We start from the raw sequence: 18,524 nt of genomic DNA on the forward strand, positions 1-18,524 counted from the left end.
CCAACGTCTTTGGGTTCTTGTTTCAGGTCGTCAGCAGGACTGTGGAGAAAACAAGATCATGCATCCCAAAGGTTTTTCTGCAGGTATGAGGATGTTTTGAACTGTTTGAAGAGCACAAGTCAGTTTCTGTGAATGAAAATCTCATTTAACATCTCTCTAGAACAGTGGTTCCCAAACTGTGGTCCGCGGACCACTAGTGGTCCGTGAGGGTACTGCAGGTGGTCCGTGGAAAGGCAAAATAAAATACAAAATAATATTTTTTTACCTTCATTTTACCAGGAAATTCCCATTAAAAAAAGTAAAAAGAATATGTAGGCCTATATTGATATAAAATTTAAATTAAATTGTCAAATTATTGTGTGATTACTAAAATAGGCTAGTGGCCTATTTCGGATCGGTGGATAACAACAGGTTCTCTGAAGAAAAAAGAGGCAGAGGCAAATATTTTGCCATTATATTAAATATTTGTCTGATTATAATTTCACCAACAGTAATTCTGGATTGCCTCCACCAAACAAGTAAATAGTAAGATAATTACCATAAGTTTAAATGTTGCGGTTAAAATGACTGCTGGTGGCCGTTCTAGTGTTAAAATTGCATGATAAGCAAACTCAATTTTCTAAATATATGAGAATGATAGTCAAAATACCATAATAGCGCATGATTTTATGTAAATTAATATGAAAAAAGTCTCCGCTGTGTTGGGGGCCCTGTCAAGATTCTTTTCATGGGGCCCAAAAAATGGCACAAGGAAACACACATGAAAAGCCATGTGCTCACACCCAACATGACTAAAACACAAGCACATGGCCACTAAAACAAATCACCATGAGACGTGAAGACATGAACACGCAGCCAATGAAAACACTCATAAGCCACGTGTTCACACAAAACATGACAACATGATAGCACACAGCTAGTAAAAACACAAGCTGTGTGCTACACAACACAAGACAAACATGAGTGTCAGGGCTCTGTCACAAAACCAAGAAATAGACTAGACAGAAGTGACAGAACCCTTACATTTCACACAATTAAACACCAAATTCCTTGTTTTAGTTTAACCTAAATCTCATTTTTTTTTTTCTAGATCGTTTGTTCATTCATTCATACAGTAGGCTAGGCTAGCTAGGCTATAAATAAATGGACAATTTTTATGATGTAGGCCGGAAATGAGCTTCCCAGCAGTCGCCACTGGTATGAACGTAGGCTAAATGTTCAGACTGCCAGGTCAGCGTGTGTTTATTGTCGTGGACTCTCATTGGTCAGGACCCGGGCAGCCCCTGGAGATGGTTGGTGACCTGCTGAAGGAGCTGTCCAATCACAGCGAGCGTGTGGAGGAGAGGCGGGCCGCTCTGCTGGAGCTGCTGAAGGTCACGCGTGACGACAGTCTGGCCTTGTGGGAGGAGCACTTTAAAACCATGCTTCTGCTCCTGCTGGAGACGCTGGGAGATAAAGATGTGAGACACACACACACACATAAAGATGTGAGACACACACACACACACACAGGGGTGCGTTTCCCAAAAGCATCGTTAGCCAAATATGGTCGCAAGTTCTGTCGCTATCAGCCGTTCAACGAGTCGTGTTTCCCGAAACCATCGTTCGGATGAACATTCGCAAACAGCATCGCAAAGTGTGTGTGTTTGACACGACAGATCTCGACCTGCGGTTAGAAGAAGAGTTTCTTGTTTGCATGACATGAGGATTCCTTATAATAAATCCTTATCTTGAGCCAAATAATCAAGCTGACATTCAGCGCAATCTGTATCTTTTATTTAGAATACATACAAATGTCGTTTACGTCTTTTAGTTTGTCGAGATTTAAAGTGTAGTTTTTGTTTTTGAAGAGTGCGCGTGTGTGAACGTGATCTAGTGTAAGAATGAGTCTGTGATCGAATCTGGAAATAAAGCAGAATAACTGAGAAAAATGAAAAATAGTCCTCAGATGCATGTCCGTAATTTATAGCAAAACATCTAGTATTAATTCGATCTCAAACAGATTCATTAAAAGAAGTTATTACTCCAACACATGCGTGACATCATTAACTAACGTGGTTGAACGATCAATTTACGACCGTATGGTTTCGGGAAACAGTCGTGACTAGCTAGTTGATTTCTTCAACGATGCATCGTACTATAATAGTGGAGAAGTGAGTTGCGTCGTTGTACGGGAAACACACTCCAGATAAGCAACAGAACTGACAGATGATGGTGTGTGTGTCCGCAGCACACCATCCGAGCGCTGGCACTGCGAGTCCTGAAGGAGATCATGCGAGGTCAACCAGCGCGCTTCAAGAACTATGCAGAACTCACCATCATGAAAACACTGGAGGCCCATAAAGACTGTCATAAAGAGGTGAGCAAGACACACACAAACACACACACTCTCTCTCACACACTCTCTCTCTCTCTCTCCGTCCACCAGGAGCCTTAAAGAGAACAAAACAAGGATTAATATAAAGTACAAAAAACTAAAAATCACCACCAGGATTCCCATTAGGGCTGAAACGATTCCTCGAGTTACTCGATTACAAAAATTCCTCGAGGCAAAAACTCTGCCTCGAAGCCTTGTTAAATACCTATGTCGCACTATACGCGCGGCGCAGGGATTTGATTGTTTCACACGGACCGTTTATTCACACGGACCTGTTCAGGAAGCATATATTTTGAATTTAGTTGGCGCGATGGCGGAGAATAAATATGTAAATAAACGGCAGAAATTGTCTAAAGTGTGGGATCATTACACACTTAATTCACTTAATACACTTAACTCGCTGAAACAAGGTAACGTATTCTAAGCCTATTGATGTTCGCTGATTTTAATCCCATACTGTATTTGTAGCGATGTCGTCGTGATGCGGTTTGACTAGATATGATTTTTAGCTTTGATGACATTTTTAAGTAGTAAACGTAACTATCACGTTCAATTGCAAGAGAGTATAGGCTAAAAAAAAGAACCCCTTCACACACACACACACACACACACACACACACACACACACACACACACACGCCAGTCAGACCGATTGCAGCAATGCATCACATATGCTTAAACTTTTATGTAGCCACGCAACAATAATTTCAGCATGCATTCACTGCACACACCGGGACGTGATGGAGGAACAAATATTGTATTGCAGTCTTTGCGAGACCTTGTTTGTATTTCACGTCTGCCAAATACAGACAACAACAAAAAATTAAAGTCCCCAGCCTGTTGGTTTTTAATAAAGATTCGGAGTACTCATTTTTCAGTTAAAACGCACGGAAGAAAAAGTGCGTCAGCTTTTACTGCGTGTTCAACAACAAGTCACGTTACAGCTCTTCTTCAGCGTTAAACTACCAGAATACACAAATATGCTTAGAGTGGTTATATTATAACATCTTAAAGGAAAATTCACATATGAGATAGCTTTAACTTGCATACTATATAACTTATAGTATATAACGTATAACAGCTTTAACTGAAATAGACACAAGTTTAATATAACTATTCTGTTAATAAAACACACACACAAAATATCCGATTACTCGATTAATCGATCGATTAAGTGCTAGATTAATCGATTACAAAAAGAATCGATAGCTACAGCCCTAATTCCCATATATGATATATGAGGAAGGCTATTTATTATTTATTTGTATCATCAACTAAAACCGTGAAAAAAAATTATTGCTTGTGATAAAATAAATATTACCTGAAATAAAATGAAATATAAAATAATTTATTTTAGCTAGTTGCCAAGGAAACTTTTCTCATTTTTATTTAGTTTAAGTAAAATAACTAAAATAACAAACTAAAATTAAATAAAAAGTATATAGGCATATAAAAAAGGTGACAATTTTAACTAAAATAAAAATATAAAATATAAAAATAATCTCAATCCAAATATTAACAAAACAGTAAAAATAATAGTATATCAATGATAGTTAAACAACACTGGCCTCATTTTAAAAAGTGTGATTTATATATATCATATCTTTAAAGTCCATGGGCATTTCTATTAAGAATATATTTTTGTAGTTATGCTAAAATATTCTATTAGGTAAAATTTGAGTAAGAAATAAAGAGTGTAGGAACTCTTGAGGAGCTCTTCAAACTTCTGAAATTTCATTTGTTTTAATTATAATTATTTTAGTTACTATATGGTTTAATATATGAATCATACTTATTTTAGTATCATTGAGATAATATTATAGTTTTTATTCATATTTTTAATTCGTTTTTTTTTTTTGTTGGTTCTATTTTGGATTTTTTTGGTCATTTTGTTATGATTTTTTGAAAAACTTTTATTATTATTATTTTTTTTTCTATATATGTCTGTATAGTTTAAAAAAATCAGTCTAAGTATATAAAGTTAAACGGAATGCAAATGAGAAATGGTGGCAAATTTCAGTTAACATTTATTTTATAAGTAAGGCGAAAAAATGTCTTTATGGTCTTATGTAACTATATTAATCCTGATATGTAGTTAATTATCAAAACTTTGATAACAAAAAGGTGTCATTACAGCAGATGTACCAGGGGAAACATCTTAGCCTACATGAACTTGATATATTGTTGTGGACAGTGAGAGGCCTTGAGGTCAGAATGGTTAAAATCAGGCCTTTGCCTCTGACATCATCAGATGAGGTCGTCTGAAGGTCGTGTTGTTAATGTTTTAATGCGCTCCACAGGTCGTTCGGGCCGCAGAAGAAACGGCCTCCACGCTGGCCGGATCGATCCACCCCGAGCAGTGCATCAAAGTTCTGTGTCCCATCATCCAGACAGCCGACTATCCCATCAACCTCGCCGCCATTAAGATGCAGACCAAAGTAATCGAGCGGATTCCCCAGGATTCCCTGGTGCAGCTTCTGTCTGACATCATCCCAGGACTGTTACAGGTATAAACACACACACACACACACTGATGCAGAGACAGACAGCAAGATGAAAATGTGTGTGTGTGTGTGTGTGTATGTTTCAGGGTTATGATAACACCGAGAGCAGTGTACGTAAGGCCAGTGTTTTTTGTTTGGTGGCCATTTATTCAATCATCGGTGAAGATCTGAAGCCTCATCTACAGCAGCTGACCGGCAGCAAGGTCAGATCTCATCAATATATTCATACACAAGCTTTTATGATAGAAACCTAACAAGAACACATATATAGGTCTAGGTTTAAATATTTTTGTTATTTTTTTATTATCAACATTTTCTACCATCTTGAGTGGATTTTGGGTGGCTGTACCGTTCAAAAGGCTTTTTAATATATTTGAAATAAGTCTCTTCTGCTCATAAAGGCTGCATTTATTTGATCAAAAATACAGTAAAAAAATCTGAAATATTATTACAGTTTAAAATAACTGTTTTCTATGTGAATATATAGTAAAGTGTAATTTATTCCTGTGATCAAAGCTGAATTTTCAGCATCATTACTCCAGTCTTCAGTGTCACATGATCCTTCAGAAATCACTATAATATGATGATTTGCTGTTCAAGAAACATTTATGATTATTATCAATGTTGAAAAAGCTTTTTGCTGCTTCATATTTTTGTAGACTGATAAAAGAAAATTAAGATCAGGATTTATTTGATATAGACGTTTTATTTTTTGTAACATTATGCATTTCTTTACAGTCGGTCACTTTTGATCAATTTAATGCATCCTTGTTGAATAAAAGTATGAATATATTTCAAAAAATTAAAACAATTTTGCTGACCCAAAACTTGAACAGTACTGTATGATGTTGTTTTTTTGCTGTCTATATAGTTTTTAGTATTATTTTAGTAATTCATCTTCAACTTAATCTAAACAAAAATTTGAAATGTTGCTTTAGTAATGACATTTTTTTATGGTTTCAGTTTTAGTTAAAGGTGCATTGTGTAATATTTCTGAGGATCTATTGACAGAAATGCAATATAAGATTCATAACTATGTTTTCAGTGGTGTATAAAGACCTTGCATAATGAACCGTCATGTTTTTATTACCTTAGAATGAGCAGTTTTACTGAATAATTAAGTAAACATAATTTCTTAATTTATCCTTGTAAAGAAACCTCATTGCTGAACAGGCAACTCTGCTGTCTCAGACGATGACATCACTTCCTGTCGGCCACCATAACTTTTGTTGGTTGCAATTCGTAACCTCACCACTAGATGCCGCTAACAATCACACACTGCACCTTTGACGATAATAACCCTCTAATGATCCTGCGTTTGAACAGTTTCCACCACCTGTGATCCCTTATAAGACTGTCTAGATAGGAAGCACACTGGGTTCATGTGTGTGAAGTCTTGTTTTGTCTCTACAGATGAAGTTACTGAATCTGTACATCAAACGAGCTCAAACCACCACCAGCAACAGCAGCAGTTCTTCAGACGTCTCGTCTCACAGCTGAACACTCAATTCCCAGCTTTCTTACAGGCCCGTCCTTAAACTCTCTCAAAGACTTGGCACATTCGGCCCATCGTGCGAGTAGATCTTGTTTAGGTGCACATTTGCTTTAATAAAGGGCACATGATTCATTTAACAGGTGCAACCGCTTACACGACTTTAACCGCAGCCTGTTGGGGTTTGTGATTGGTTGCGTATGTGCTTGAATGAACATCTGCTACCAACATAGTGAGTGTGTGTGTGTGTGTGTGTGTGTGTGTGTGTGTGTGTGTGTGCGAGCGAGTGTGCGCGCAGCAGTTGAGCCTTTGTGTGTGTGTGAGAGAACTGTTGCGAGGGCTTTTATTCTCTAATGCTTTATTACTTTTTACCGTTACATTTTTGCAGTGGCGTCTAACTTCCTCATATTCAAAGCACACGAAAAGTTCTCTCTAATCGGCCAATCAGAAGTCCTGTTTCAAACCTCCAGCGTCAGCACTCGTTAGTGAGGGCGTCCGTCGTAGTTTCTCGTCTTTAACTCGGCTGCTGCCTCCAGTTCCCTAGAACGCTTGTTTAGTGGTGAGTGTCTTTTTTTTTTTGGGCATCTGAAAATATGCAAGAACTGAGATTGTATTTGTACAGTATTTGTTTCATGTCTGGCCAACAGGTGAAGAGGTTTTGCTCAAAGTCTGATTGTAAAAGAGCAAATTTACCTTGAAATCTCTCATTCCAGCGTTGCACATCCCAGTGATAAACACAAATAACTGTTAGCATTAAGATATTTTAGGAGGACCATGATTATTTTAACACTAAAAGGGAGTTCTCCTTTAACTAAAGTTCTCCTTTTGTGATTTAAGGACCACACTCTGATATTTTTTTTTTTTTAACAAAACCTACAATTATGATCTAAAACCAAACTGGATCAGATTTAGCTGCATTTGGTCTTTTAAAACGAAAGCTTTCACTTACAAACACTAAATTAGTTGCTGGATTATTGACATGCTGTGCTATCAAACAATGTATAAGCGTATCTGAAGTTTTAGAGCAATAATTTTAACAAAAAAATGATCCAAATTGGATTTTTACTAGTAGTCAATTTGCAGTTTTCTGGTTTAGGACGGTTTGTGCCTGTTCGGTTGTTTAAAGTGCTCTGCTAGTCTTTTTGTAAACCGTTTTAAATTTTGGTGCTTAAATGAATCACTCTGTGCTTTTGCTGAACGTTAAACTTTAGATTTCATTAGTTTTCCTTTCTTTTTTAGGTTTGAATTTAAGCGCCTTACCATGAAAAGAAAGTCACATAATATTATCCGCTCTTGTTAGAAATCCCAAAGAACATTCCACACAAAAAACTGGTGATTTTGTGGAGTGAATCATCTATAATCCTTCTAGTATTTGTTACAATTTATTCATTTAGTATAAAACAATAGACAATGAAGATGATGTAATTTAGGGTACGTTTACACAACAATGATGTACTAAAAACGGAAAAGACTTTCCTTTTACGTTTTTCGTGTACAGACGACAACGTTGTCAAAACAATCCCTGTTGGAATCACATGGATCCACGAAAATGAATAAAATGGCTGTATTCTGCTGTTTGGCCAGTTGATGGCGATGTCACTTTTTTAAAGAAACTGCACCCCTATAGACTCAACACGTAATATGCAGATACAGACAATATCGGTATCGTTTTCAAAACCTTGCACTTTTTTGTTTTTTCATATTTTATTGGATGCAGCGATCAAACGATATTTGCAACATAATACAATACAAGTCTCTATTTTGTGTTTTCAGGATGAACAATTCTTCAAAACAAATGTCCTTTTGTGGTTTTATCCCATATCCCCCCTCCAACCAAGATATAAAGTCAGAATTGCGTGTTGTAAAGTCAGACTTATGAGATATAAACTCGCAATTGTGAGAAATAAACTTGAAATTCTGAACTTTTCTCTCATAATTGCACGTTTATATCTCGCAATTATGACTTTATAATACGCAATTGAATGTTATAAAGTCAGAATTGCGCGATATAAAGTCGCAATTGCGTGTTATAAAGTCAGAATTGTGAGATATAAACTATTATGAGGGAAAAAAAGTCAGAATTGTTGTTTTTTCTCTCCCAATTCTGACTTTATAACACAATTGCGACTTTATTTCACGCAACTCTGACTTAATATCTCACAATTCTGACTTTATATCTCACAATTGCAACTTTTTTTCTCACAATTCTGACTTTATATCTCACAATTGCAATTTTTTTCTCACACTTCTGACTCTTTATCTCGCAATTTCAAGTTTACATCTCGCAATTCTGACTTTTTTCTCACAATTGCGAGATATGAAGTCAGAATTGTGAGATAAAAAGTCGCAATATTATTTATTTAAACAAGCTTCCATATTTACACGCAACAGTTTTCAACTAAAAACGTTAAAAAAAACGTTGCATTTTAGCCGTTCATTTACACGATTTACGCGTTCAGTTTGCATGTTGGAGGCCTGAATATGCAAACTTTTGAAAACAGGTTTCAAAGTGCAAGTTTTTTAAAAACGATAGCATTAGGAAAAACATTTCCATTTTTAGTAGCTACATCGTTGTCGTGTAAACGTACCCTGAGTTAGAAGATCTCTGGACTCTGGCAATCAATACACACTTGAACTGATTCCTTCACTACAAAGACGTCACTTCCGTACACTTCATTAATGCTGGTAAAAGAATCAAATGTTCAGATTGTAAATACTTTATAGTGAACTACATACGGACCACTACATACATCAGCTAGAATCTTTAATTCAGTATGATAAGCAACTCAGTGTTGTATAGATCTTACCGAGTAAATCACCAACTCTGATGTTCCTGCTTTACTAGTGAGCTGTTGATAAAGCTCATTCACTGAAGGGATTTTTGCGCAAACGCTTTGCTAATGCAAGTAGATTCAGACATAGAGCTACACATGCTGCGCATGCCTTCAGTTTAGATGCTCATGTTTAAAATCATGTCTGTATTTATTTCACACGTTGTGCTTTATGGCAGCTGTATATATGAACTGTTTTTGTTAACTTTCACCTGTGTAGGATTCGCTATCTGTAAACTATTTGCTCTAGATAAACGAAACCTGAGTTTTCCACTGGTGTGTCTGAGTGAGTTTTATTTCAGTCGCCTGAAATCACGTGGGATTATTGTGACATTAATACTTGCTGATTATGATCTTTAAATATTTATCCAGGTGTTGATATTCAGGTTATTAATCGTGATTTTCAGATCAATCACTGCAGGTTTAATGCTGACGCGTGTGTTTTCTCGTTTAATCACGTCAGTCAGAGATTAAGCAGTGTTTTTGATTGCAGGATGTTTCGTCAGATTCATTCACGACAGAACAGCTCGACTTTACTTCATTTATGACTGAGTTTTACTATTACTTTTTGTAAGGATTTAAGTAATTATGTAATTTATTTCAAATTGATCTGACGTTTAAATTTTAAAAGATGACTTCCAAATCATAATTTACCACAAAAGCAAAAATAAATATTTTGAAAACATAAAAGCCTGTTTTAGACCATTAATGTTTTCGAAAGTCATTATTACAAATATATTTACATTTTAAATTATTAGTATCTTTTGCATTTTGCAAATTTGAACGCAATGAATTTGAATATTTGATCTGAAATGTGATAAATTATTAATATCCTGGAATGTTTGGCGAAAAAAAATGATCTTAAATATGATTTTATAGTCGTGAAAATAATGAACTAATTTCTTTAAGATGAATTAAATGTTGATTTTGTGCTGGAATATGACCTGAGCATGTTCTTGAAAGGCTTGAGACTCAACACCTAACTTTTATAATTTAAATTAAATCGCGAAACTTGTCCTTCCTACAGTGAAACACGATGCAAGAAATTCCCGAACCGCTCCGAATGTCTTTCTCTCTGATTCTCTGATTCTCTGTCTGTCCGGCTGAAGGTCACGAGTGTCAGGAATGAGATGCTCTTTCATCTTTCATCTGATGTCTGAAGACTCGCTGGACTTTCACTCCAGACCTTCACAAGTTTCAGTCTTTGTAGTCGTTACCTGTCCTTTGGTTATCCTGCTGCTTTTTTCCTATCTTGCCATGTACTTTAAATTGAGTTCCTGTTCTATAAGAGGGGATATGAAATCAATAATTGGCTTTTAGTACAAATTATGACTGGAGAATGAATCCTTCTGGAGGTAATCCCGTTTCTGTATCCCACCAGCAGGAGGCGTTAAAACAAAGCTGAAGCTCTTGAGGAATCCGATTCTGGAATGAAAGACTAGCATACTGCAGTACATACTAAAGGTTCATGGCTTTTCATTTGGATTTACTATTTTTTTTCTCCTCATCTTTTTATAGGGATTTCTAGTGAGAGAACTGAATGTAACTACACTGAAATATTTATTTTTAATTTTCACTTGCTTAATTTCACATATAATTAAAATGAAATGGCAAGTAAAATAATTAAAGGTGAAATTTTGAAGTAGAAAGACTGAAATGTTTTTTTCTTGTCAAATATACTCCAGTAATGTTTTGGATAAACTTCCGATTTTTTTTTTTTTTTACAGTGTACAATTTTTTTTTACTTACTATAACATTTTCTATTTAAAATTATATTAATTTCCATGACTTTCAAACTTTAAAATCACTTAATATTTTATGTTTTACATGAACGTGGGACCCTGTATACTGCATACTATTGATTATTTCTTAACTATGTGAAACAGTATGAAGCATATGCAACTTTAAATATTTTAAGCAGTAGTTGTACTCTACGTTGTTGTCACACATTTTGATGAAGCCATTTCTGTCCCTCTATAGACAGCTACACAACTACCACCTTTTCGCTTCAAAAAGTTCATAAAGAGATCATAAAATAATTTTCTGAAGAGGCTTGATCACTTTATATACTGAACAGATTGAATTAGACTTTTTATTCATTTAAACATTGATCAGCAAACATAAACAGAAGCTCAACCAAACCTTCTTTGACACGTGAGAACTATCGTCTTGTTGAAGCTCACACGTGATGCGTAACACGAGAATGAACCTCATTGGTTCTTGCAGGAACTCAAACGTGCTGCGTAACACGAGAATGAACCTCATTGGTTCTTGCAGAAGCTCAAACGTGATGCGTAACACGAGAATGAACCTCATTGGTTCTTGCAGGAACTCAAACGTGATGCGTAACACGAGAATGAACCTCATTGGTTCTTGCAGAAGCTCAAACGTGATGCGTAACAGGAGATTGAACCTCATTGGTTCTTACAGAAGCTCAAACGTGATGCGTAACAAGAGAATGAACCTCACTGGTTCTTGCAGGAACTCAAACGTGATTTGTAACACGAGAATGAACCTCATTGGTTCTTACAGAAGCTCAAACGTGATGCGTAACACGAGAATGAACCTCATTGGTTCTTACAGAAGCTCAAACGTGATGCGTAACACGAGAATGAACCTCATTGGTTCTTGCAGGAACTCAAACGTGATGCGTAACACGAGAATGAACCTCATTGGTTCTTGCAGGAACTCAAACGTGATGCGTAACACGAGAATGAACCTCATTGGTCTTGCAGAAGCTCAAACGTGATGCGTAACACGAGAATGAACCTCATTGGTTCTTGCTGTAGCTCAAACGTGATGCGTAACACGAGAATGAACCTCATTGGTTCTTGCAGAAGCTCAAACGTGCTGCGTAACACGAGAATGAACCTCATTGGTTCTTGTTGAAGCTCAAACGTGCTGCGTAACACGAGAATGAACCTCATTGGTTCTTGCAGAAACTCAAACGTGCTGCGTAACACGAGAATGAACCTCATTGGTTCTTACAGAAGCTCAAACGTGATGCGTAACATGAGAATGAACCTCATTGGTTCTTGCTGTAGCTCAAACGTGATGCGTAACACGAGAATGAACCTCACTGGTTCTTGCAGAAGCTCAAACGTGATGCGTAACACGAGAATGAACCTCATTGGTTCTTACAGAAGCTCAAACGTGATGCGTAACACGAGAATGAACCTCATTGGTTCTTGCAGAAGCTCAAACGTGATGCGTAACACGAGAATGAACCTCATTGGTTCTTACAGAAGCTCAAACGTGATGCGTAACACGAGAATGAACCTCACTGGTTCTTGCAGAAGCTCAAACGTGATGCGTAACACGAGAATGAACCTCATTGGTTCTTGCAGAAGCTCAAACGTGATGCGTAACACGAGAATGAACCTCACTGGTTCTTGCAGAAGCTCAAACGTGATGCGTAACACGAGAATGAACCTCATTGGTTCTTACAGAAGCTCAAACGTGATGCGTAACACGAGAATGAACCTCACTGGTTCTTGCAGAAGCTCAAACGTGATGCGTAACACGAGAATGAACCTCATTGGTTCTTGCAGAAACTCAAACATGCTGCGTAACACGAGAATGAACCTCATTGGTTCTTACAGAAGCTCAAACGTGATGCGTAACACGAGAATGAACCTCATTGGTTCTTGCAGAAGCTCAAACGTGCTGCGTAACACGAGAATGAACCTCATTGGTTCTTGTTGAAGCTCAAACGTGATGCGTAACACGAGAATGAACCTCACTGGTTCTTGCAGAAGCTCAAACGTGATGCGTAACACGAGAATGAACCTCATTGGTTCTTGCAGAAGCTCAAACGTGCTGCGTAACACGAGAATGAACCTCATTGGTTCTTGTTGAAGCTCAAACGTGCTGCGTAACACGAGAATGAACCTCATTGGTTCTTGCAGAAACTCAAACATGCTGCGTAACACGAGAATGAACCTCATTGGTTCTTACAGAAGCTCAAACGTGCTGCGTAACACGAGAATGAACCTCATTGGTTCTTGCAGAAACTCAAACGTGCTGCGTAACACGAGAATGAACCTCATTGGTTCTTACAGAAGCTCAAACGTGATGCGTAACACGAGAATGAACCTCATTGGTTCTTGCTGTAGCTCAAACGTGATGCGTAACTTGAGAACGAACTTCATTGGTTCTTGCAGAAGCTCAAACGTGATGCGTAACACGAGAATGAACCTCACTGGTTCTTGCAGAAGCTTAAACGTGATGCGTAACACGAGAATGAACCTCATTGGTTCTTGCAGAAGCTCAAACGTGATGCGTAACTTGAGAACGAACTTCATTGGTTCTTGCAGAAGCTCAAACGTGATGCGTAACACGAGAATGAACCTCATTGGTTCTTGCAGAAACTCAAACGTGCTGCGTAACACGAGAATGAACCTCATTGGTTCTTACAGAAGCTCAAACGTGATGCGTAACACGAGAATGAACCTCATTGGTTCTTACAGAAGCTCAAACGTGATGCGTAACACGAGAATGAACCCCATTGGTTCTTGCTGAAGCTCAAACGTGCTGCGTAACACGAGAATGAACCTCATTGGTTCTTACAGAAGCTCAAACATGATGCGTAACACGAGAATGAACCTCATTTAGTTCTCGCACGTCAAGCGAACATGCTTTAGCTTTCGTTCACCACAACTGATGTTTGTATGTGTTCATATGCGTTCAGATGAACAATGTGCTCTTGCTGTAGAGTCACAGATATTAAATTCGTTTGGTCAAACTGTCCATTCGTCCTCTGAGATCATCATGAAATGACAGAACGCTGCCTGAATCATGAATGACACGATCATAATTATTGATGTCTGGAGAGGTACATGTGTCCTGACGCGCCATCACTGTCCAGAAGACCATCATCATCATCAGAGACGTGAGACGCAGCGAAGCTGAAAATAGCAGGACGGCATGTGATGATCTGTGATTGTATTCTACAGCCTCTGCGCTGACAGATCCGTTAACGTGGAGAAATTGATTTACTGTAGACTTCGTTCAGTGTGATTAATCATTAGTGGAATATCACAAGGACTCATTTATGGATCCCCGTGGCACAGTTTCTGTTTTACTGATTGCTAACACTAAAAAGTGCTTCAGGAATTCAGAAAATACCTTTATATGTCTTATTATGAACAATTTATCCAACCCAGTCTCACAGGAAAATGAACAATGTTTAGAAAAAATGAAGCACTAAGATCCACCCTAAACGTCATAAGCAACATCATAATTAGCCACAAACTCCCCAAAACATAAAATAGTTTTCAATTGCACTGAGATTGTGTTGATTTATCAGTGCACGTGACTTTTAAAATAAGGAATTGCATGAGACTACTTTTCTTTACGGATGACGTCATCAATGCTTTTTTCTTTTCTGCCAACTTCATCTCAATTCCTCGTTGATAAAACCAAATCCCTCCTACATTTTTTTTTCATTAAAAATCCATTTCTTTTAGAAATATATCAGATTATAGAAGTCAAGTGGGTTGAGAGGTGTTGATTTGCTATAGGTTTTTAAGAGAAAATTATTCTCGTCCCTGAGTTCGTAAAAACTCGCAGTATGCATATATGAAGCAGAAATATGAAGCTTGTAATCTAGTTAAATCACTTCTCATGTAATTGACTCCGTGGCCAGGGGGAGATCAGAGGCAGCCTTTTTTATTTTTTTAATACCATATAAGTACTAGCCTTATTGTTCTTGTTGCTATTATTGTTGTTATTATTTGTCCTCCAACCTCCCCCTCATTCCTGATGAAAAGACTAGTTGCTATTATTATTGCTGCTACTAATCATATCTTCCTCATCCTCCAGTTATTACTAATTTTTTCATGTATTTTTTATGATCTTCATTGTTATTGTTGTAATCGGTGTTTTTTTTAACTAATGCATTTTTAAAAAAAATTTATTATTATTTATTTATTAATTTGTATTACCTCTGTTGTATCTGTAAGATGTTCCTCTGTTAAGATATTTCCACACACACACACACACACACACACACACACACACACACACACACACACACACACACACACACACACACACACAATTATGTATGTTTTGTGTGTTTTGTTTATGTATGTGGCATTGGTGTTTTTCGTTGTATCAGTCACCTGAAAGTATTTGATTGCATAATAATTTTTATTTTTTTAAATTTTATTCTCAGGTACAAAAAATCAGATCAAGTTGAAATGGTCCTTTCACATGTCTAGTTGAATGAACTTCTGTTGTGACTTTTTCTCTCTCTGGCATTGTTCAGGTTACAGTTTTTCCACCGTGATCATCATGACAGGAACCAAGGTCAGTAACGCAAAACACGTTAGGCAGAATCTGGGATATAAAGCACCATGTGTCCCAAAATACTCAGTAAAAATCCAGTAAAGCTCTCAAACCTCACGCATGCTTGTATTCAGTCATAAAATGCTCAATTAGATGAACTGCACCATGTTTGACGTCAATGCATTGGTTTTCTTATCAATGAGATTTGAGATCTACAGTATATGAGTGTCAATATGGGTCTGTTAATCCCACAAAGCATCATGAACACCTCAATAGTGTGCATGAGAATCCAGTACAAGTCCTACAACATGAGTAAATGATTCCTTTAATGCTCATCTGAGATTTAAACCGTCCAGGTTGTGTCCTAAATCGGTGTATGAGATTCCCCGTACACCTGTAATTGTTTATTTCGAGACGAAAGTCCCGGCGCAGGTTTAAATCCGAACGGCGGGCGCTTCTCTCCGCGGTGGCCTCGTCTCATATCCGCTTTTTCCTCATCAACATTCACCAAGCCGGAGAAAATTAATTCTATTAAAGGGCTCAATTCCCTCCGCCAGACCTCACTGTTTAAACATCTTTTTAGTGTATGATTAGAGCATATTTCCCAAACCTGGCTGGGAGTGGCGGCTGGGTCGGGGAGGTCGAGCGAATGAAAGAGGACGACTTCATTGTGCGATGACTGGACCATAAATCATCGGGCGATTTCTATAAATCACGGCAGATGGCAGGGAGCGAGCGCGGGCTCGTGGGAGTCCTCGGCCCCGGTGCATGCAGGGAAGAGCGGACTGCAGTGTGGATGAGATGCAGACCTGGAGGTCTTCGAGACCCACCTCTCCATACTGGCCCGCGTTTAACACGTCTAATCGGCCTGATTAATATGTATGCGCGCCTCGGCTCCCTCGGCCCATGTGAGGCCTGTCAGACTGACATTAGATGTCTCGTGTTCAGGGAGTCCGAGGCCGTTCTGTCATCCATTCTGATTATGAAGATGTAATTGAGCAGACTATGAAATTGAATGCGGTGGCATTGCAGCAGTGCTGGACTCAATGTCATTACTTCAACACAAGCGAACGGCAGGGAGACTCCCGCAGATGTGCCTGTGACACATAATGAGACCGTTTGTGGTATGAATTGTGCATCGAGTGTGTTTTAACAACTATTAAAATGTTCATTTACATAAATTCTTTCATGCAAATCCACGTGGATTTGATCATCCTGTGCATTCCCTGAGAATCGAACCCATGACCTTGGTGTTGCAAGCACTTTTTGACTTAAAAAGATCTACAAAGATTCAATTATTCTCTTTCACCCTTAACAATTAATTTTTTTAAAGAGTTTTTCTCTTGCAGATTTATGAATTAGGCTTATAAATTTTCGCTAAGGAATCTCTGACAGGGTCAGAAGTCATAGGTCAAAGGTCATGCATCCAACAATCTGAAATACGGAAAAGCATATGGCAGAAATAGTAGGCCTATGAGTAGAATGCTATTTTGTGCTAAATTTGTGCTGATAATCTCATGAAAGTGCATATCTATACCAAGAATGTTATTTCTCGTGCCATTTATAGCGTGCATATGCTACGCACTGAAAACCGCTTGGGTAGGATTAGGGGTGGGGATTGCGTGCATATTACCTGCCATAAAGTGCGTATCATATGCATGCGAAAACTGCGTATCATATGCACGCAAAAACTATTTTTGGCGTATAAATGGCACGAAAAATAACATATTGCAGCATTATCTGATAATTAAAACTAAATCTAGCGAAGATGCAATCAGTAAAGGAGGATTTATTGTATCAAATAATTTATGATGTGTATGTGTCCCAATACTAGTGTTTTAATACGCACTCTAAAGTACTTTATTACCATCATCAGCATACGTTTTGTACAAAGCAAGTGTGTGAATGGTATTGAAGAGTCAACATGAACTCTGAATGACTGTTTGCGTTCTTAATTCACGGACTTATAGTGTGTTTCCTGTGAAAGTGTCGATGTTTATTTTTCTCTTTTCTCCACTTCCGGTCTCTCTTGTGTTCTTTCCTAAACGTGCCCCTCTTCTCGTGTTTGAAGTGTACCCTGCGTGTTGACCTTGATTTTACTCTCACACACACTTACACAGACACATTTATGGTTCTGGTGTTTACTGCACGTCTGGATCGTTTAAATATCTCCTGAAATACACCTGAGCCTCCGCTATACATCTGTTCATTTACTGACTGACACTGTCATGTTATAAAAACGCACAGAATATTTTTTAACTGATATTAAATGTCAGTTACTGATACAAGAATGTATGCATGATGCATTTTTGCCTCTAAATGCAATTGTGCTTAACAAAACAAACCACATACGGAGGAAAATAAGCTGTGTGTGTGAGTGTGTGTGAGAGTCATCAATCACTGTTAAGTTACTTCAAGTTAGCTATTAAATCATAAACAAATAAATAGCATAAATGATTTATATTTGCACGAGCACATTAAGGCTTCGTCCTCCACTAGGTGGCGTGTAATGCTGATAATTCACTCGATGTGTTTATGACTTGTTGCATTCCTGATATTGTCCCACTGTAAGTAGGTCTACTATAGTAAACTGGGTCACTGCAGCTTATTACAGACTCCCTTGGGGATCAAAAACACTTTTCTTTAATAATTTTTAAAAGCTGCATTTATACTACCGTTCAAAAGTATGGGGCCAGTGAGATTTTTAAATGTTTTTTTAATAAAGTGTCTCATGCTCACAGAGGCTGCATTGATTTATTTGATCAAAAATAGAGAAATAAATGTGAAATATTTTTAGTTTAAAATAACAGTTTTCTATGTGAATTTATAGTAAAGTGTAATTTATTCCTGTGATCAAAGCTGAATTTTCAGCATCATTACTCCAGTCTTCAGTGTCACATGATCCTTCAGAAATCACTATAATATGATGATTTGCTGTTCAAGAAACATTTATGATTATTATTAATGTTGAAAACAGTTTTATATGCATCATCTCCCCCCTACTCTTTGATGAATAGGAATGTTTTGTA

At 37.5% G+C, this 18,524-nt stretch overlaps 1 protein-coding gene across 3 annotated transcripts in view; it reads left to right on the forward strand.

The window, feature by feature from the left end:
• The window catches only part of LOC143711983 (CLIP-associating protein 1-B-like), an 81,101-nt gene extending 71,624 nt beyond the window's left edge, over positions 1 to 9,477 (forward strand). For all 3 annotated transcript variants that reach the window (XM_077204218.1, XM_077204219.1, XM_077204220.1), the window contains 6 exons: positions 27 to 83; positions 1,270 to 1,460; positions 2,231 to 2,359; positions 4,678 to 4,884; positions 4,968 to 5,084; positions 6,295 to 9,477. In XM_077204218.1, the coding sequence (XP_077060333.1) occupies positions 27 to 83; positions 1,270 to 1,460; positions 2,231 to 2,359; positions 4,678 to 4,884; positions 4,968 to 5,084; positions 6,295 to 6,381 (788 nt within the window). In that variant the 3' untranslated portion in view covers positions 6,382 to 9,477. The remainder of the gene's footprint in view (positions 1 to 26; positions 84 to 1,269; positions 1,461 to 2,230; positions 2,360 to 4,677; positions 4,885 to 4,967; positions 5,085 to 6,294) is intronic.
• Positions 9,478 to 18,524: the final 9,047 nt, after the last annotated feature.

The sequence above is a fragment of the Siphateles boraxobius genome, unplaced genomic scaffold (genome assembly GCF_051911475.1).
Source record: "Siphateles boraxobius isolate OS27281-9 unplaced genomic scaffold, OSU_SipBor_1 5, whole genome shotgun sequence".
Taxonomy (NCBI): Eukaryota; Metazoa; Chordata; class Actinopteri; order Cypriniformes; family Leuciscidae; genus Siphateles; species Siphateles boraxobius.